This window comes from Bubalus kerabau, chromosome 3 (assembly GCF_029407905.1).
Source record: "Bubalus kerabau isolate K-KA32 ecotype Philippines breed swamp buffalo chromosome 3, PCC_UOA_SB_1v2, whole genome shotgun sequence".
Classification (NCBI taxonomy): domain Eukaryota; kingdom Metazoa; phylum Chordata; class Mammalia; order Artiodactyla; family Bovidae; genus Bubalus; species Bubalus kerabau.
Window position 1 is genome coordinate 77,522,614 of NC_073626.1, and position 21,827 is coordinate 77,544,440.

A 21,827-nucleotide genomic window follows, 5' to 3' on the forward strand; every position below is an offset into this window, starting at 1 on the left:
AACTAAAGTCCCCGCACTGGAAGCGTAGAGTCTTAGCCACTAGACCGCCCAGGAAGTCCCTATTTTTCTTAAATTATTACTGTGGATCAAGAACAGTTTTGACTCTGGAGACTGGAGAACTCATTTCCTATAGTTGAGGGTAAAAGGAGCTAAGCAGAGAGAAAGAACAGTTAACTAGAGCCCCTGCCCGCCCCTGACTCCCAGCCTCACAGTTCTCTGCTGTGGTCACCCTGCAGAGATGAGATGAATCCCCTTACCCAAAGTTGGTTCAGAAATCCCAGACTGATGCTGCTGCAAAAGCATCTATAATTGTCACCCTATCCTCCGGCTCACTCTTCCTCACCCACTGGGCGGTGTTTGACAGAGCTGTTCATGATCTTGGTTGGATTCCTGTCTCAGACGTTACAAATTGTTGTCTTGGACCACTCTTGGTACAGCCTGTGTTAGGTTGGGTTCTCTAGGAGGCAGATGCTAAGATGGGATCAGATACGCCAAAGATTTGCTGGGGGAATTGCCGGTGAAGGACAAAGGAGGAGAGAGTAGAGGAGGCAGAGAGTCTTCAGACCATGATGGTGATGCAGGTCTGACACCTGAGAAAGGAAAGATTGGGAGGAAGAGCCTTCGCCCTCAGGGCACTGACCTGGCCATTCATTGTCTGCACGGCCTCTGCAAGAACGCTGTGTAGACTCCAGAGCTATTTCAGCTGAGGGCTGTAGGTCAACTCTGCTCCCTGACATAGGTTCTGTTAAAGGGAAAAGTGAAAGTGAACATGAAGTCACTCAGTCATGTCCAACTCTTTGCGACCCCATGGACTGTAGCCTACCAGGCTCCTCAGTCCATGGAATTTTCCAAGCAAGAGTACTGGAGTAGGTTGCCATTTCATTCTCCAGGGGATCTTCCCAACCCAGGGATCAAATCCAAGTCTCCCGCACTGCAGACAGATGCTTTACTGACTGAGCCACCAGGGAAGCCCACTCTGTTAAAGGGAGATCTGAGCAATGTGCCTCTGTGGCTGCCATAGGTGATGGGATGTGTTTCCAAGGTCAGGATTCCTGTCAACACCTTTCGAGAGACTTGTGTAAAGAACAAAATCCCTTTTGAAGGATATTTTGGCCAATTTGGACCCTGCTTCTTTAAATGCAACAGCATTTGTATATTCTACATCATACAAGGCTTCCATAGTTAAATTTCAGCATCTAGTACTTAACAACTCTAGAAATAGTATAAAAAACCAATACCTTTTTTTTGTGAGAAAAATTTCTCAGGAGCATAGATTTACATCCTGGAAATGTGAATACCTAGGGTAGGAATTTGTACTTGACTTCATAGTCACTGGCGACAACGAAGATTTTCTGAGCAATAGTAAGACGCTGCAAGTAACCACATACAGCTGTCTGTTCAGCATCAAATGAAGGGTGTGGAGCTTTATAGGTACTTATATGGAAATAAAAATCACCCAACATAATTACAAGCCTACAGCGCTGACTTATCAAACAAATATGTGTTGGGTGTCACATTAGGTTCTGTACTGAGTGCTGGTTTGGCTCATTCACAATAATTAAAGGCATCCTGCAAAGCGAAATGCTCACATGTGATACCTTATTGTTTAAATTAGCATCATTGCAGTAAGGAAAATATTATTATTCTCATTTTACAGACGAGGAAATTGAGAGAATATTTAAGTAACTTATTGACAGCAAGGCATTGTGCATTCAGTCACTTAGCGAATGTTTCTTTGGGCACAAGCTGGCCGAAATTAGACCACATAGCATTCTGAAGGTCAGCCTCAGGATTTTAACCCAGGAGGGGGGACGCAGGGAAGTGATGTGAAAAGGTTTCCAGTTTTCAGGGCCCCCCTCTGCCTCTAATGGGCTCTGCAAACAGAGGAAACCCTCAGGACCATTTTGAAGAGGAGGCTTTTGGAGTGGTTCAGGTGAAAAGAAGAGGTGGCAGTCAATGGAGGAGAGTAGATGAAGCTGAGAGATATTTAGGAAGTCAAAATCTTCAGCAATAGGTGAGTGATTGGACCTGGGGTGAGGGAGCGGGAGGTATTAAAAATAACTACCAGGATCTGGCGTGAGCCAGTGAGTACATAATGATACCACTTGCTGAGATCAAGGACACAGGTGAAGGACTAGGCCTGAAGGGGAAGGTGGCATTCACAGTGAACCCCTTAATTCCAGCTTGATTACTATCACTGGGGAGTCATTCCCAAGGCCACTTGAAGTGATGGGTTCATCTTCAGCTTAGTTTACTGGTCTCAGAAATACCTACAAAATTTTCATCTTCCCCCCAGAATACACTCTTCTCCCTGGCATCAGTTCTCTCTTAAAACATAGGATTAATTGCTTATCATTGTTGCTCAAAAAAATATTTTTATCTCCCTCCTCCATTTCAAGAAATAGAATCCAAATGTTTCCCAACCTACCATGGCTGCCCCCAGCGTACTCTACGCCCTGTGAGCACTTTCCTGCCCTCTGATGGGCCTCCCAGAGTTGCTCTCATAATAATCTCACTGGTTAACTTGTCTTTCTCCTGCTCCTGAGAGGCAAGGATCCATTTTCTGGGCCCTGATCTTTAGCATGGAGCTCTGCACTTCCACACATGGTAGGTGAGTATTTCCAGCACACTGTACTCTCCATCTCTTTCTTGAGATGGTCACTGGTTGCTTCTACTCAGTCACATTTGCTGGTTTCTTCCCATTTTCCCACCTCTTAAACTTCACCTTATAGATAAAGTACCACAGGGCTCAGTCCTTTGACCTCCTCTGCAGCTATATTCACTCCCACACTGATCTCATCCAATTCCATGATTTAAATGCAATCTCTACACTGATGATCCAAATTAATATCCCTGGCCAGACATCTTCCTGGAGCCTCAAACTGATATATCCACATTTCTATTCAACATCTTCACTGAGAGGCCAATAAACATCTCAGATTTACACATGTGTAACTCCACTCCAGTTCAGTTCAGTTCAGTCACTCAGTCGTGTCCAACTCTTTGTGACCCCATGAATCACAGCACACCAAGCCTCCCTGTCCATCACCAACTCCCAGAGTTCACTCAGACTCACGTCCATTGAGTCAGTGATGCCATCCAGCCATCTCATCCTCTGTCGTCCCCTTCTCCTCCTGCCCCCAATCCCTCCCAGCATCAGAGTCTTTTCCAATGAGTCAACTCTTCGCATGAGGTGGCCAAAGTACTGGAGTTTCAGCTTTAGCATCATTCCTTCCAAAGAAATCCCAGGGCTGATCTCCTTCAGAATGGACTGGTTGGATATCCTTGCAGTCCAAGGGACTCTCAAGAGTCTTCTCCAATGTCACAGTTCAAAAGCATCAATTCTTCGGCACTCAGCTTTCTTCACAGTCCAACTCTCACATCCATACGTGACCACTGGAAAAACCATAGCCTTGACAAGATGGACCTTTGTTGGCAAAGTAATGTCTCTGCTTTCAATATGCTATCTAGGTTGGTCATAACTTTTCTTCCAAGGAGTAAGCGTCTTAATTTCATGGCTGCAGTCACCATGTGCAGTGATTTTGGAGCCCAAAAAAATAAAGTCTGTCACTGTTTCCACTGTTTCCCCATCTATTTCCCATGAAGTGATGGGACAAGATGCCATGATTCGTTTTCTGAATGTTGAGCTTTAAGCCAACTTTTTCACTTTCCTCTTTCACTTTCATCAAGAGGCTTTTTAGTTCCTCTTCACTGGGTTACCCCTTAAAATTGATTCCATCTGCTGTCTTCTAACCTTACAGTGAATCAGCCTCAAATCCATGAAGTTAGACTTGCTTCCCCCTTATCTCTTATACCGCACAGCCAAGCTGTCATAACATTCTCTAGGCTCTACCTTCAAAAATAAGATTTCATTTTGTGTTCCCTTCATTCCTACCACATTGTTCCAGGCCACCACAGTCTCTTAGCTGGACTAGTGCGGTAGCTGCCTAATAGATCTTCCTGTTTTTATCCTTAACCTGTGTCTTAGTTGGGGTTTCCTTAGTGGCTCAGACAGTAAAGAATCTGCCTGCAATGCAGGAGACCCAGGTTTGATCCCTGGCTTGGGAAGATCTCCTGGAGAATGGAATGGCAACCCACTCCAGTATTCTTGTCTGGAGACTTCCACAGACAAAGGAGCCTGGGGGTTATAGTTCATAGGGTCACAAAAAGTTAGACATGACTGAGCAACTAACACTTTGTCTTAGTTAGAATAAGCTAGTTTGCCATAACAGATATATTCCACCCCCACCCCACCAAACTCAGTGGCTTAAAGCAGAGGTCCCCAACCTCTGGAATCTAATGTCTGATGATCTGAGGTGGAGCTGATGTAATAACAATAGAAATAAAGTGCCCAAGAAATATAATGTGCTTGAATCATCCCAAAACTATCCACCAAGCCCTCATCTCTGGTGCCAGAAATGTTGGGGACTGCTGGCTTAAAGAACAAGTTGTTTCTTTCTTCTGTAAGAGTCAAGTGCTGGGTCCAGGCGTTGAAAGCAGCTCTCACCAGCCAGCCATCCTGTACTCAGGCTGCCCTACTCTCCTAAGCATATACGGCAAGTTAAGAGGAGTAACAAATCTGGTCCCTGGGCAAGGGACCATCTGCATCCAGTGACAAGTGTATACTGTGGCAGAAGGAGAATGGGTTTGGATCACCTGCCAGTCATCTCTGTGATATTCCCAAGAGCTCGTTCTCACCACAGCAGCCAGACTTTCAAACAAAAATAAGTCATTCCTCTGCCCATTGTGTCTAGGGAGGTCCCCGCTTCTCCTGCAGTAAAAGTTCTGGCAGTGGCTCCCAGTGCTTCTGCACCATCTCAGTCCCATTACTTCTCCATCTCATCTCCTTTTTCTTTGCCCCTCACTCTCCATTTGGACCACAGTGGCCTTGCTCTTACCCAAATGTGTCAGCCATGCACCCACCTCAGAGCCTCCATGTGGCTGGAGTCTCTTCATCCAGATGCCTTGGGAACTCACTCTTTCACCACCTTCAAGACTTTCCTCAGAGCCAGCTTTCAATAAGGCCGACATTGACTCCCCCATTTAAAACTGTGACTCCATATCCTGCTGTCTTACATCTTACCCATTACCTTGTTCATCTTCTTTGCCACCACTTACCGCCTTCAAATAGTTTATGTAATTTCCTTATTTAATGTTCACTGTCTTTTTGCTCAACTAAAATACAATCTCTTTTACTTACTGTTACTTTCCCAACACTTAGAAGAATGCCTGGCCCCATCACAAGTGCTCAACTTTTGTTGAATAAATGCCAGAAGCTGAGAGGAAGGCCTAGTGTTAGAAAGTGCTGATTCAGACTCTATCCCATGGTTAGGGGGCTAGGAACTGCTACCCCCTACATGTGTGCCAAGTCCCACAAAGGGAATCAGGAAAAGCAACCTCCATAGCTTGGTACAATTCTATTCCCATTACAACAACACAAAATCAAAACTAATTAATAAGGTAAAACCCCATAATGTAAAAGTCTGCTGGTGTACAGCAGCAGAAGTGTCCTTTTCATTGGAATGGGGCACGTTACATAATGCTCAAGGCTATTGTTCCTTTCCCCTGTGGTCCCCACCTCCTCTCTCAATAAATTAAGTATGGTAGCTAATTTAAATGACTGCTATAGAACTCTTACCAAAGAGAAGGAGAAACACTCATGGTTATTACAGTCTGGAACAACAGAGCTCACAATATCCAGGGACCATTACCAGCTCAGAAATAAGCCAGACCCACTAAGCCTGTGGCCAGGAGAAGAATCGAGTGCAGTTTCTTGCCGTAATTTATATTTCTCTGAGTTGCTCATGGTTTAGGCAGTGAGCTAACAGTCAGCGAAGGAAGAGAAATGTCAACGCCTGAGGTTAATCCAAGGTTTGTTCTTTGGCTAAATGGCCCTGAGCCCTCTGCAGTTGCTCCTGAGACCTACCTTAAGCCTTCCTAAGCCAGGAGAAATGCCTGCAGGCTGTCATAATACCGACTGTCTTGTTCGCTCTGGCTGGAGAGCTTGGACTGTTGCCAAATTCACAGATTTATTGTCTGAGTCAAGACTTCAGCGAGTCCACGTTGTTGCCACAGACAGTGGCTCCTGCAGATATAAAGTAAAAAAGAATAGCATAATTAAATTTATTCAGCAAATATTGATTGAGCATCCAGTATGTGCCAAGCACTGCCTAGGGCATTCAATGATGAACAAAATAGAATAGTCCTTTTCTCAGAGCCTGCAATTTAGTGAAAGATGCTGACAAGTAAACAGACAATTACATATGAGGCTGATAAAGGCTGCGGCTGAGGGTGCTATGCGAGAGGCACCTGGCCAGATTTTTGTATGTTGGGGTAGACATGAGGCATCAAGGAAGACTCCACCAGGAAGACTGGACCTGATGTAAATGCTTCCTTAAGCACTGAGGGGAAAAAATGTTTTCAGATTAAGGAGAGTGTTTCTTGGTAACTTTTGTGTCTGGCAGAGAATTTTGCTTTTAAAAAATTAAGAAGATTGGGGGCTGAATGGGACAGATGGAGAGATTGGGATCTACATATATACACTATTGATACTATGTGTAAAATACATAACTAATGAGAACCTACTGTATAACTCAGGGAACTCTACCTATTGCTCTGTGGTAATCTAAATGGGAAAGAAATTTTTTTAAAAAATGGGGATGTATGTATGCATATAGCTGATTCACTTTGCTACACAATAGAAACTCACACAGTATTGTAAAGAAACTATACTTCAAGAAAAATTAATTTTAAACAAATTAAAAATTAAGATCCGATTAGATTTGGCTTCCAACACATGTATCTGTGTTACTGCCCTCTTTGTTGTTTCTTTTTGCCTCCTGCCCCATTTTTTCCATAATAATTTCATATGTTGAGAAACAATGAGCTGCAGTTTCACAACCTGTTATATTTCTACTGCAAACGCTCTGCTGTTCACCCTCTAGTGGTCGTCACTGATCCAAGCCCTCCTGGTAAATATCATACATTAGGTTTTGAAAATGCTTTTAGTCCCTGCTTTCTCCAAGATTTCATCTTGTCATTTAAATGATAAGAAAGAAAAGACTCTTGGGGTATGAAAATTTTGGCAAGTTACAAACTAACAGGCATCAATTCTTCAGTAAAACAACAACAAACAAACCAAAAAACTTTCATCTGTAGAGGCACACAATACAGCCTATGATTTCTGAAAGTTTAATTATTTGTTAATTATAATTAATTAATAATATTATTATTAACTAACATTTTAGGTACTATTGTCTTAAGGGGATCTCTGCAAGAGTATCAAATTTTTATTTTCTGCACTGTAGAGCTGTGTTTTATTAAAAGGTCTCCCTCCTCCAGGTTACCTTCTGATGAATCCCAGACACTCAGAATAAGCCTGGAATTACACCCGTTAGCCAATACACCTGTACTTGAAAATATCATCTAATGAACCTAGTTTCTAGAAGGTTCTTCTGCCTTTCAAAATATTACAGAATCTTGCTTTTATTCACTAACAAGTATTTACTAAACACCTACTTTCTGCCCGAGGCCTTATTTTAGAGACAAGTAGAATCTATTATCTACTATCCAATCATGTCTTTCTTGGGTAGTGGTGGGTGGGGTAAGCTATACTATTAAATAAATAATATAGGCAATAAGTATTACAGGAGAACTCGGATATGGCCTCTTGCTGACAGTAAGGAATATATTAATTCATATAAAAATACATTTTAATTCCTATCATTTAGAGCAAGACTAATCTGCTCTAAAATTTAATATTTAAATTTGTCAATATTATGCATAATCATTGTTTTAAATAATATTAAAAACATAATACAAGTGAGCAATCTCCTATCCTACTCTCTCCTCAGCACCAATCTACTCCCTAGAGACAGCCACTTTTAACTTGATTAGCTATCTCATCTGGCATTTACTGCTACACCTAAAATAATATGCCTATAAGGGTGACCACATCCCCAGTTTCCTCATAGGTTACAGTTTACATCTGCTGTCCTGGCATAATTATTACCAGTGGCTTTCTTCACTCTCAAAAGCATCTCTACTGAAAAATTATCTAACTGCCATATTTACAGTGAATCGTTATGATTTGTTGCCTAAATGCTCCTGCATTTAGACTTACGCTCCTTATCTTTAGACTTATGGTAACTGAGTCTGCTACTTAAAAAAAAAAAAAAAAAAAGTCATTCTCCTCAGTTATATAATTTGGGGTTAAATTCAAAATCAATATTTACCCTGTTTTGACCATGCATTGCTAAGCCAAGTACTTCACTGTGACATTGTTAACTGTCTTATATAACTTTTTGTTTTCTCTGAAATAATTGCCTCTTTAAAATTAATTTTGGGGGTACCTTAGTTTTTTCCCCAGGTGCTTTAACAGAGCTATGAAATGCATAAGCAACAGTTTTTCCAAATGTTCAGATTCTTCCGATGACTTTCCCCATAGCAACATTGTTCCTAGAGCCCTCTGTCCTTCTGTTCCATTCCAGACCCATTTGCTCTGGATATTTTGCACGGCTGTTATCCTGAGACTTCTCTTCAAATCCCAAAAAGATAGTTTTTCCATAGAATTCAAAACCCAGTCAAGCAGTTGAAATGTAAGGACAGAACTGTTGTTGTTTAGTTGATAAGTCATGTCCAGCTCTTTTGCTACCCCATGGACTGCAGCCCACCGAGCTCCTCTGTCCATGGGCTTTCCAGAAAAACCACTGGAGTGGGTTGCCATTTCCCTCTCCAGGGGATCTTCCTGACCCAGAGATGGAATCCATGCCTCCTGTGTCTCTTTCACTGGATCTTTACCACTGAGTCATGGGTTTCAGCAAACAAAGGGAGAATGCATAGAAAGATAGAAGCATAGCATATTGATACCCCAACTAATAAAATCTCTGAATTTTTTCTTCCTGCCTGAGGAAATAGAAATGCTATATGGTCTCCAAAAATGAAAAACATTTATTACTTGGAAACAAAAGCAAAATATCAGGAGATTTAAGCAGCCTTCTGGGTTATGATCTAAAACTGCAAAGCCTTAATAGTTGTGGCGTTATAGAAATATGCTTGAAATTTATATTTATGAAGAGAACAAACATTTAAACCTAAAACAAATTTAGTTTGTAAGGAGCGGAGGAAAGAAGGTATGTCATCTAGAGGAGTTATTTGGTGATTTTTGATTAAGAATACAACTTGAACACATAAGGTAACTTAGCAAGAGGTTTTGTTCTAATGTAATGGTGCTAGTTTTAAACTTTAAACATCTTGAAAAGGCAGGGGAATGTATGAAAGTCTCAGCTGATTCAAAGATAAATAATGTAAAATCAATAGTTATAGAAAAGATCCACATTTGTCTTCCTCTCTACAGAATAATTTCCATCTCTTTTAGAATCAGGTAAACTCTCTTTATCAATACTCCAACCTCAACCAATTCATTGTACTTATCTTAGTCCCAAGGTTTTCCACAGAAATAGTGAAAGAAAAAAAAAATGCTCCTGACTTTCTGCTACTCTGTTCAATTAATTTGTTCATTCAAGGAATAAAAATTCTTGAGAATCCATCTTTCTTCAAGTTTACATTTATCTCCACCTCTTAAATATATTTAACTTTTTACAAATAGCTGTTATTTGTCCTCACTTTCCTTTTAATTTTCTGGGGATCTCCTGAGGATGACAATGGAATTTTTCTTTTCTTGCTTTTTCTTTTCTAAAGCCTAAAACATTTCTTTTCTGGACTTATACAGAAAGTTTGCCCACTCCTGCTATCGGAATTTTCTTCTAAGACAGAAACATTGATTCTTCCCTTTCTCTTCTGCTGTTGTTTTTTTATCATAGACACACAGACATGGAGAGATGTAATTACCCCTTGCTATTCATTTGTGTCCAGATTTACTGGTCTGATTACATCATCAGTATGTACTTTATCAAGGATAGCTTTTATATCAAATATAATAATGTGGACCCTAGTCTAAAAAAGCCTTTTTACAGCCACTAATTTAAGTTATAAATATTTATAATGACCCCCTAGAACAGATGGAGGAAATATTATTATCCTCTGAGGTCTAAAAATATTGAGTTTGAAAAAACTCAAAAGGTCTTGTCTTAGGAGTGTAATCCAATCTTTTTTGGCTATTTTGATTTGAAAATTCCTAAAGATCAGAAATTAACTAAAATTGCAATTATATCTACTATCTATTAAAGTCAGTGATCAAATATCAAATATTTATAATTTAAAATTATTTATATATTGCTATCTAAAGTTGGAAAAAAATCTTCAATATTATTATGACTAGTGAAAAAGAAAACAAATTTGTCCAAAAGTTTTAGATTTAATGGATGAAGATTAGGATGACTCAAATTGTTTCAAAATAGACTTCTCCTACATTGTATGATTTTAAATAAAGATACTTAGAACAACAGTTGGAAAGAAGACATATAAAGCTACATTTTTAAAAAATGATACCCAACACAGGGTAGAAAAGTATGTTTTATTACCTGTACTATGAAAATAAGCCTTTTGGAAGGAAAGATTAGGTCACACAAAAAATTTCAAAACATATAAGATGGATCAAAGTCAATCATTTCAGCAATTTGTACTCCTAAGGCAAAGGATAAAGTTCAGCTACACAAAGAGTATCCAATTGGATGATGGACTCAGGTAAGTCACCTTGGCACATATACTTCAAGCCCTGAATGAAGGGCTATCAATCCCTGCCATAACCTTAGAGAAGTAAACCTGAAAAATAATAAGAACAGAAATAAAGACAACTTAAAAATCTAAATATACTGTATATGCACTTTTTAAAAAAGTATACTGAACAGTGTTGCGGTCACTGAAATATTGTTTATTCCTCTCTTATAAAAAATGTGTTTAAAACATTTAAGAAAATGTAATATACTAGACTTGTGGTTTCAGTTGAATGAAAAAAATGTTGTTTAGCATCAATATTTACATACAGAAACTTAGCTTATTAAATTTAGTTTTTGTAAGAGAGCAACAGAGGATGCAGGTAAGAAGCAACAGTTAGAACTGGACATGGAACCACAGACTGGTTCCAAATACGAAAAGGAGTACATCAAGGCTGTATATTGTCACCCTGCTTATTTAACTTATATGCAGAGTACATCATGAGAAATGCTGGACTGGATGAAGCACAAGCTGGAATCAAGATTTCCAGAAGAAATATCAATAACCTCAGATATGCAGATGACACCACCCTTATGGCAGAAAATGAAGAAGAACTAAAGATCCTCTTGATGAAAGTGAAAGAGAAGAGTGAAAAAGTTGGCTTAAAATTCAACATTCAGAAAACAAAGATCATGGCATCTGGTCCCATCACTTCATGGCAAATAGATGGGGAAACAATGGAAACAATGACAGGCTTTATTTTGCGGGGCTTCAAAATCACTGCAGATGGTGACTGCAGCCGTGAAATTAAAAGACGCTTGCTCCTTGGAAGAAAAGTTATGACCAACCTAGATAGCATATTAAAAAACAGAGACATTCCTTTGCCAACAAAGGTCATCTAGCCAAAGCTATGGTTTTTCCAGTAGTCATGTATGGATGTGAGAATTGGACTATAAAGAAAGCTGAGCACTGAAGAATTGATGCCTTTGAACTGTGGTGTTGGAGAAGACTCTTGAGAGTCTCTTAGACTGCAAGGAGATCCAACCAGTCAATCCTAAAGGAAATGAGTCCTGAATATTCATTGGAAGGACTGATGCTAAAGCTGAAACTCCAATACTTTGGCCACCTGATGCAAAGAACTGACTCATTTGAAAAGACCCTGATGCTGGGAAAGATTGAAGGCAGGAGGAGAAGGGGACAACAGAGGATTAGATGGTTAGATGGCATCACCGACTCAATGGACATGAGTTTGAGTAAATTCCAGGAGTTGGTGATGGACACAGAGGCCTGCCGTGCTGCAGTCCACGGGGTCCTAAAGAGTCAGACACAACTTGGCCACTGAACAACATTTCTGATTTAAGATAGTTGTTCATATCTTCAAATGCTTATATGAGAATATTTCATTCTGCTTGATGTGTGAACTTACAGTTTCTTTATATTTTCTTTCCTTATAGTTTCCTTTGTATTCATGGGTTGATTTATCAGAGGACAATTTTCCTCTGTTTGATATGCATGAAATGCCATTTCCTTCTTTTTGCTGTATGTGGGTTTCACTTTCCATGTGTTCATTTCTACGGTATTGGCGTGTTTTCAAGATTCTTGGCTTAATGGCGTCATCTCGTGTTAATACAGCAAAGTCAAGGTACTTTGTTAGGTTTAGGGGGTGTTTTCTTGGGGCAAGGAGGGCTCTGAGTCCTCTTATGTTTCTCTTTTCTCTTGCAGGAACCTAAAGCTTCTCCTTTTTATTTTCCCCCTCTTTTCTTCTTTTCCTCTCCCCACTCAATTGCCAAAGGGTATTTTTTTACCCCCCCCTCCCTTTTTTTGGTACTTTTTTCCTTCTCCAGAGCTATGAGTTTCAATAATTGCCCCTTTAATTCCTGCTTGTCCCTTGAAATCACTTTTACTTCAAAAGTTCCTTCCCTGAAGTCCATGCTTGTGCTTGGACACTTTTTTAGTATTTTCAGACTGAGGGTAGATATGGTGTTTCTGGTTGTGGATTAAAATCCAGTTTAGGCTTCCTACTACCTCCTGTATGTTGCTTCCATACATTTCTGGTTCTCCTTTCACTTGTTGAGAGCCTCAGGACAGGGCAAGGTTGTGGTGGGAGGGTGAGAAATTGGGCTCTGGGTTTTATCTTTCTCTTTTTATCCACAGTTATTTTGAAGTTAGGACATTCTCTGTCTTCTGGTTGTGCTAAAGATGTGATTTGAGTATAAATTCACTTTTTTTCTTTTGCTATTTGTATTGTTTGGGGAGAATCCATGAGGAAAAAAGTAGATAGATACACTACTGCCTTTATCTGAACCTACCTGGAGGTCCATTCACTAAATCTTTATTGACTTTGGCAAACACTGAGATTTTGACTACTAGTCTCCATCTTTCATTCTTCCTTGCTAACAAAAGCTCAGTTTGCAGTGGAGGAAGTAAATACACACATTAAAATTTTTTTGATTTTCAGAATCCTGTGGTAAGGTGACATGGTTTATTCAAAGAGCTATAAGGAGACATTTATTGGGTAGGGTTTGCAGGAAAGTCTCAACTTTGTAAAAATGGTCAGATTCAGCTGGAAGTACCTTCTATTCTTTTCCTTTTTTTCTTCCAGGAATTTAGATATGATACCTGAAAGGGGAGTAGCTATCTTGTGACCACAGGATAAAAGTCAAAAGCTAAGGATGATAGTTTCAGGGCCTGCATCAGCCCTGGATTACTTACTCTCAGCTTTCTGCTTATGTAAGATATGTAAGTCTTTCTTGATTAAGTCCCTATTTGTCAAGTCTCTGTTCAGAGATACATGTGTTGACCAATATCTTGATTTACTAAGGCATTTCCTCCTTTGTGCTGTGGAGATGGTCATTTTCGCAGCTCAGCTTGTCTAGAGATCCACTAATTTGTTACATATTGCTATTCCTTGTATATCAGTTATATATTATGAGACTCAAGGTCTTCATCATAGAAGAATGCAGAGAAAATGATAAATATTCCCATAGATACCTTTCTTTCATAGTCTTTGAACTTTTCTTCATTTTGTACTTCCTCCTGATAATAATCTCACCTATAATTTATAAATAAGCAAGGCTTGAAAGTGAAGTTGCTCAGTCGTGTCCTACTCTTTGTGACCCCAGGGACTGTAGCCTACCAGGCTCCTCTGTCCCTGGGATTTTCCAGGCAATAGTCCTGGAGTGGATTGCCATTTCTTTCTCCAGGGGATCTTCCCAACCCAGGGCTTGAACCCTGGTCTCCTGCATTGTAGACAGACGCTTTACCATCTGAGCCACCAGGGAAGCTATGCCCATAAAACAAGTCACTAGCCAAGTTTGCCGTTCACTTATTTATTCATAGTTCACTAGGTGAACTACAAGGAACTTCCCCAGTGGTTCAGCAGTAAAGAATTCACCTGCACTGCAGGAGACAAGAGTTTGAACCCTGGGTCAGGAAGATCCCCTGGAGTAGGAAATGGCAACCCACTCCTGTATTCTTGCCTGGAGAATCCCATGAACACAGAAGCCTGGCGGACTATAGTCCACGAGGTCACAAAGAGTCAGACATGACTGAAGCACCTGAGCACACATGCATGCATGTGACCTACAAAGCTTGCTTATCCAGGCGTTAGGTGACATGTGATGCTACCAGTGAGGGGTGCGTGGATGAGCGTGCCAGCTGTGGGAGCAGGTGCACCATGGTGTGACATACACCTGCTGATGGAGGAAGGTGAACAGGGCGGTGCTAATTTGGGAAGACAGAAGGAAGGGGAGCAGAAAGAAGGTTACAGGAGGTCCATAGAGAGGGCTCCAAACAGGACACCTCAAAGAAAATGTCACGCCTAAGTTAAATGGAACAATGCTTGGGGTGTATTATGCTTAATCTCTTTTCCTTCTGTTATCCCAACGTGGGTTTATATTCCCTAGCAGAATTCCTTACACATAGGGAGTGCTCAGTCATTATTTTGAACGAAAGATTAATTTGATAAACTTTGAGGTAGGGTGTAGTTCTTTTTCTAATGAAATCTATGATCTTGGACTGTCTAGATGTTTATGCTTGATTTCTTCATTTCTGAGTAACCCTTTGTTATAAAAGGGTACCCAGGATTTGTTTTCATTGGGTGTGGTAAGAGATGCAGACACAGAAATGACTGTCAGGCAGGAAGACTTTTTATACCCACATAGCCCTAGAAATAGAGGTACAGCTCATCATGCAAGGCTGCATAGGGAAGTACCAGGGTTGGTCAGGAGATAGAGGGAACGAGGGGGAAATGTGGGCAAGAGTATTTACTGTGGTTTCTGTGGGGAGGAATGGGAGAGACAGGATAAACAGGATTAGGACTGGCAAATTTGAATAATGTTAGCAGGTGCTGGGGCATAGGAGCTGTACCTTGTTGTCAAGTACCACGTCCTGGAGTGATTAGGGCAGGGAATTAGCGGCCTGGAATTATGAGCCCAATGAAGGCTGGGGTACAGGCTGGATTGGATGGTTTACATATGAAAGGTGAATTATTTGCTATCTCTAGGAGTTAGCTAACCCTGGGAGGAGCAATCCTTCCAGGGTCAGCAAGGCCTCAGACATCAAAGTGGCAAATCCAGAAAGTAGAAAGCAGTTTTATATACATTTTTGCATTTACTTTAGTTTCCTGTGAATAACATCTTTTTAAAATTTGTTTATTTATTTTGGGATGTGCTGGGTCTTTCTTGTTGCATTCAGACTTTCTCTAGTTGCAGCAAGCAGGGGCTACTCTTTGTTTCACGGGCTTCTTATTGTGGTGGATTCTCTTACTGTGGAGCACAGACTCTAGGGCGCAGGTTCAGTAGTTGAGGTGAATGGGCTTGGTTGCCCTGTGGCATGTGGAATCTTCCCAGACTAGGGATTGAACCTGTGTTTCCTGCATTGGCAGGCAGATTCTTAACCACTGGACCACCAGGGACATCCGTGAATAATATCTAATAAAGTATTCTTGGTAAATACAAGGTAATTCATAAAGTAATTCTATATTCTGTAGTGCTCTTCACTTAGTACATATGCTAAAATCTACAGACCAACAGATACTAATACAGCTCCTGGTGTTGGGCTTGTAAGCCCTCAGTAAGAAAGGTCTAATGAATCCTATAGAGATTTTCAATAAAATATTAAAGGTAACCAATGGCAGCACAGACAACCCATCATGAAACTGGGACTTGACTATAGGCGTCATGTTTCCTAATGCTTTGTGTTATCCAGTAAGACCATGCTTTGACCACTGCAAAGGCCTGTGCAGCTGCTCCTGAGAAAGTCTAAATAATAAACTTCAGGTAAAGCATCTCACTTCTAGTCAGAAATCAGGAACCTGTTCAAAACAACTGACTCTGGAGAATTTGAGGAAAGTTCCAGGAAGAGTTTTCCCCAAGTCTGCTTTCTGGACTTTCAAAGTCCTATTGAATTTCCTTCCCAAAGATGAATCATGGCAAGCCTGACTGAAATCTCAACATTTGGTCATCTCCAAAGCATCAGTAATCACGGCAAGCCAGCTGCTGCTAAGGCAATTAGGAAAATTCCAACACCCTGAGCTGATGGTCTCTTCACTTTTTGGCAATAAAACAAAGCGTTAAGAGACCCAAAGAAATTGTCAAGGTCATATCTTTATTACTTCCCAGATGTGCCACTTTTTTTTCTCTACTTCCCAGAACAACAAAATAGTAATTATCTGTTAGTCATAAACCTTGTGATTCAGCTCTGTGATTATTATTTTCTCCAATTAAATAAACTGTATATACCCTTCACGATTTGATTTTGAACTCAAGTGGCCAACTCTGGCTGCTTAGCTAGAGATGGAAGTTTAGGTATTAATGTTTTCTAAATGTTGCTTTAATAATCATTTTAACCTCTCATCTTACTCTCACCTTGTCGGAAATTACGGTCTCGCTGGATGTTTGCTCTACAGGCTGCAGCTAGATGTTAACCAACCTTGGTAAAGAGTTTCATTGGTTGGCAACCAGTCAGGCTTGTGTCATTTGTGTTTCCAGCAGAAGAAAGAAATTTTATTTTAAATTGCTGCTTCTATACCAGGAGAATTCTTGGTTTATAACCTCAATATAGATAGCTTCTTCCCCAGGACTTAAATAGTAAAACACTATTACAGTTACAAACCATTTAAGCAAGTGTGACTAGCATCATAGTATATGTAACTAGCAAGATATTACATTGGTTTCTATGAATATAAAACCAAGCAAAAGCATGAATAAAATAAGTATTAATGGTATGTAGTCCATTCTTCTTTCTCAGAACCATAGTAAGTGGCTTTCTCTTAGAGGAATAATTGTATATGGCATGGGTGTTGTTTTGTTCATTGTGCTTTGCTCTTAAAAAAAAGACTCATGTTAATAATAAAACAAAGAATTTATCAAAATCTATACAACTGTGATACTTTGTGGCATATTATAAGCACATTCATGTCAATTATTTTATTTATTTTTTATTATTATTATTTTATTTATTTATTATTTTATTTTTTAACTTTACAATATTATATTGGTTTTGCCATATATCAATATGAATCCACCACAGGTATACACGTGTTCCCCATCCTGAACCCTCCTCCCTCCTCCCTCCCCGTACCATCCCTCTGGGTCGTCCCAGTGCACCAGCCCCAAGCATCCAGTATCGTGCATCGAACTTGGACTGGTGACTCGTTTCATATATGATATTATACATGTTTCAGTGCCATTCTCCCAAATCATCCCACCCTCCCCCTCTCCCACAGAGTCCAAAAGACTGTTCTATACATCAGTGTCTCTTTTGCTGTCTCATATACAAGGTTATTGTTACCATCTTTCTAAAGTCCATATATATGCATTAGTATACTGTATTGGTGTTTTTCTTTCTGGCTTACTTCACTCTGTATAATAGGCTCCAGTTTCATCCACCTCATTAGAACTGATTCAAATGTATTCTTTTTAATAGCTGAGTAATATTCCATTGTGTATATGTACCACAGCTTTCTTATCCATTCATCTGCTGATGGACGTCTAGGTTGCTTCCATGTCCTGGCTATTATAAATAGTGCTGCGATGAACATTGGGGTACACGTGTCTCTTTCAGTTCTGGTTTCCTTGGTGTGTATGCCCAGAAGTGGGATTGCTGGGTCATAAGGCAGTTCTATTTCCAGTTTTTTAAGGAATCTTCACACTGTTCTCCATAGTGGCTGTACTAGTTTGCATTCCCACCAACAGTGTAAGAGGGTTCCCTTTTCTCCACACCCTCTCCAGCATTTATTGCTTGTAGACTTTGGATCGCAGCCATTCTGACTGGCGTGAAATGGCACCTCACTGTGGTTTTGATTTGCATTTCTCTGATAATGAGTGATGTTGAGCATCTTTTCATGTGTTTGTTAGCCATCTGTATGTCTTCTTTGGAGAAATGTCTATTTAGTTCTTTGGCCCATTTTTTGATTGGGTCATTTATTTTTCTGGAATTGAGCTGCAGGAGTTGCTTGTATAAAAATATGGAATGCTTCACGAATTTGCATGTCATTCTTGCGCAGGTGCCATGCTAATCTTCTCTGTATCGTTCCAATTTTAGTGTATGTGCTGCCAAAGCGAGCACTCAGGTCAATTATTTTATTCTGATTTATAGAAACTGTATAATTTCCCCACCCAGAAATAATGCTGAGATATATATATATATATATATATATAAAATATATATATAAAATACATATTGAGTAAAGTTAGAAGGGAATGCTGTTTCACAATCTTTTACAGATGTGTGTGGAAAACAGCACTTGGAGAGCATCGTCCCACTGTCATTAAGTATTCTTTTAAAATCTCAATTGTAATGATTTCATATAAAGCCATTGTACAAATTATCATAGTTTATTTTATCTGTCTTCAATGGTTAATTATTTGGTTTGTTCCCAATTTGTTGCAATGAAAAACGCAATACCCCCACTAAAAAGAAAAAGAAACAAAAAAGAAAAATAATAAAACACAAATATAACTCTACAAAGTACTTCTTTATAGCTCAGTAATACTCTTGCCTGGAGAGTCCCATGGATGGAGGAGCCTGGTGGGCTGCAGTCCATGGGGTCGCTAAGAGTCAGGCAGGACTCAGTGACTTCACTTTCACTTTTCACTTTCCTGCACTGGAGAAGGCAATGGCAACCCACTCCAGTGTTCTTGCCTGGAGAATCCCGGGGACGGGGGAGCCTCATGGGCTGCCGTCTATGGGGTCGCACAGAGTCGGACACGACTGAGCGACTTAGCAGCAGCAATATGCCTTTTGTTCTTCCTAGGAGAAGTTTCTAGAGGAAATGAATGCATACTAGTAAGCTTTTAAAAGAGCTCCCCTGATAAACTGGAAACTCCATGTGGGTAGAACTGTGTCTCACGTTCATCCTTATAGCCTCAACCCCTGGCCCAGTGCCTGACATGGGTACACATTCAATGTGTATTTGCTGCTCATCTATACATTTTTAAGATTTTCTACAATGAACAAAAGCTCCCACCTATCCATAGAATGTGCCACTGGTTGATTAACATTGAACTTCTAGAGTGAGTTGTGGCCTCCTAATGGGGGTGTGTTGGCAAATGTTTAATACTACAGCTATGAGAATAGTTCTACCATGAATGTTAGTTGATGTTTTCTTGCACTTTAATGAGTAAGAAGGGCTTCCTTGATGTCTCAGATGGTAAAGAATCCTCCTGCAATGCAGGAGATCTGGGTTTGATCCCTGGGTTCAATCCCTGGGTTAGGAAGATCCCCTGGAGGAGGGCATGGCAACCCACTCCAGTATTCTTGCCTGGAGAATCCCATTAGACAGAGGAGTCTGGTGGGCTACAGTCCATGGGGTTGCAAAGAGTTGGACATGACTGAGCGATTAAATACAGCACAGCACAATGAGTAAGGCAAAAGATGGACAATGGAGACATACTTTGGAACTTCACTCATTTACCAGTGAAGTGATTGACTTCTTTGCAGAATCAAATAATAGGAAGAATATTTTCCTAATTTTTTGTGCCATTCGCATTGTAATGGATATAGACAGGATTCACTTTTAATCTGCCTTATTATCATTTTCTCTGACATGTTCATAAGTCTAGACAATCAAAAAAGAAAACAAGTCAAATCCTGATTCGTAGAACTTCATGATTTCCATGGGTAGATACTCCAACCATGGCCAATTTCAAGTTGCCAATTGATGCCACTACCGGGCAGAGGTGTGCAGCACACACTATACTATGGTATTTTCTCCCTGCAGGTACTTAAGAACCTCAAGAGTGGTAATAAAATGTGGTAAGGTAATTAGGAAGGGATTGACTTTATTTATTACCTTTGTTTTTAATATAATTCATTTAACTGCAGCTATGTATTAGATATTTGTATCTAATATATTACAATATAGTATACTTGTATATAATGTAAGAATTTTATATAATTTATATAAGATTGTATAGAGTTAAAGTTTGAATAGTGGCTGTGTTGAACAACCAAACTGAAGAATCCCTGAAAATGCAACGATTGCCTGACCCCAACACACTCCCACCTGGAGGTCTGTTGGAAGAGGGTTGAAGCCGCAATAGTGCAGCTGCATCAAGCTGCACGCCATAAGGCCCAGGCATAGCTGCTTATCAAAACGTGGGACGTTCCTGATGACACGTCAGTTTCCATCCTGCCCTTGTCATTGCTCATCTTGTAGGAGCACAACCATCATCTCTGCAACTGTTTCCCCAAGGTCAGTTTGAATCGCATTTTTGTCTTTCTTCAAAGAATCTGCCTGCAATACAGAAGACCCAGGAGACCTGGATTCGATCCCTGGATTGGGAAGATCCCCTGGAGAAGGGCATGGCAACCCACTCCAGTGTTCTTACCTGGAGAATTCCATGGACAGAGGAGCTTGGCAGGCTATAGTCCATAGGGTCGCAAAGAGTTGGATACGACTGAAGTGACTGAGCACGCAGGCATGTATATGCCATTATCAAGTCTATTAACATCACTGTTTTCTAGAGCCCTTGAAAGCAATGTCTAGTCATTCCTGTTCTATCTCCCATTCCACGTGGGTGAGTGTGAGGCTGAAACCCTGGCTTGGAAGGGTTTAGGGAAGCAGGGCAGAGCCCCCACAAATGCAGGGTATGAAATAAAGAGGAACTGAAGAGGGTATCTGGGCAAAGGCAGGCTGGGCAGACATCAAGAAAAAGGGCCAAGGTGTCCCTGGGTCTGAAGCTAAGTATCTGCTTCCACCAGGGCCAGCCGCATTAAGCAGGGGCATCGGTTTGGAGCCAGAGTCAGGAGTGTCCCTGAAGCAGTGACAAATGAATAGTGTAAGTAAGATTTCAAGGGAGACATTGGCCTACTTGAAAGAGCCATGATTAAGAAGGTCACAATTGCTTTCAGAAATAAGCAATACAAGAGAAAGCAATTTTACTGAGATGGGTGCATTGATACCCGTTAGTCACCAATCACACCTGTTAATCTATTAAAGCACTGCTAAACAGTGCTGGCATCTCTCGAGCCCATGGAACCCCTCTCCTCACCCCAAGCCCCAGTTTCCACTATTTTCCCTGGTTGCCCAGGATGGTTACCCGACTCCACAATAAGCGGAACTTGCTCACAGCATCCCAGCGTCCTCACTCCTTGATATTCCTGCTAGATGGCAGCCTAGAGCACAGAAATCACTCTTCTATTCCATAGATTAAGGGAATATCATGTTTTATTGGCCTCTAACCGTGCTTCTCCAAGTCAGATCTGAGACTGGCAGCATCAGCATTACCTGGGAGCATGTTAGAAATGCAGATTCCTGGGCCTCAGACTTAAGGAAGCAGACCCTCTGGGGTGGGACCTAGGCATCAGCGTTTTAATGAGGTCTTCAGGGGATTCTTAGGCATTAAAATGTGAGAAGCACAGTAAATATATCATACTATAGTTGGTAAAAATCACAGACAGGCCATCACAATTCAACTCTTTGGTCTAAATACTGGCTGAAACAGCTGCTCCAAGTTGACTAGCTTTTCATCTGGGATGTGTTTACCTAAAGATTCCCACATCCACTACTATCTTCTTCTTGGGAATCATCCAAATTGTTCCAAACGTGTGATTCTGTGCACCTATAAAGCTGTCAAATTAGAGGGTAAAAGTGGATTATTATTTACAAAGAGTGATAGAGATATTCCAACACAGAGCACCACTTTCTTTTCTTTTGATTCCCAGTGTCCTCACAGTAGAAACAGTGCCAAAAAACAAAAACATAGAGT

At 40.5% G+C, this 21,827-nt stretch overlaps 1 protein-coding gene and 1 non-coding gene across 2 annotated transcripts in view; both read right to left on the bottom strand.

Annotated features, from left to right (window-relative positions):
- Positions 1 to 21,827, bottom strand: part of RAPGEF4 (Rap guanine nucleotide exchange factor 4) — a 396,657-nt gene that overhangs the window by 367,133 nt on the left and 7,697 nt on the right. The window contains exons 3-4 of the mRNA XM_055572210.1: positions 5,927 to 6,085; positions 641 to 742 (exon numbers count right to left, since the gene is read on the bottom strand). Coding sequence (XP_055428185.1) covers positions 641 to 648 — 8 coding nt within the window. The 5' untranslated portion in view covers positions 649 to 742; positions 5,927 to 6,085. The remainder of the gene's footprint in view (positions 1 to 640; positions 743 to 5,926; positions 6,086 to 21,827) is intronic.
- LOC129648164 (U6 spliceosomal RNA) lies at positions 18,077 to 18,183 on the bottom strand. Its single transcript, XR_008712745.1, has one exon. It is a non-coding gene; the product is annotated as a U6 spliceosomal RNA (small nuclear RNA).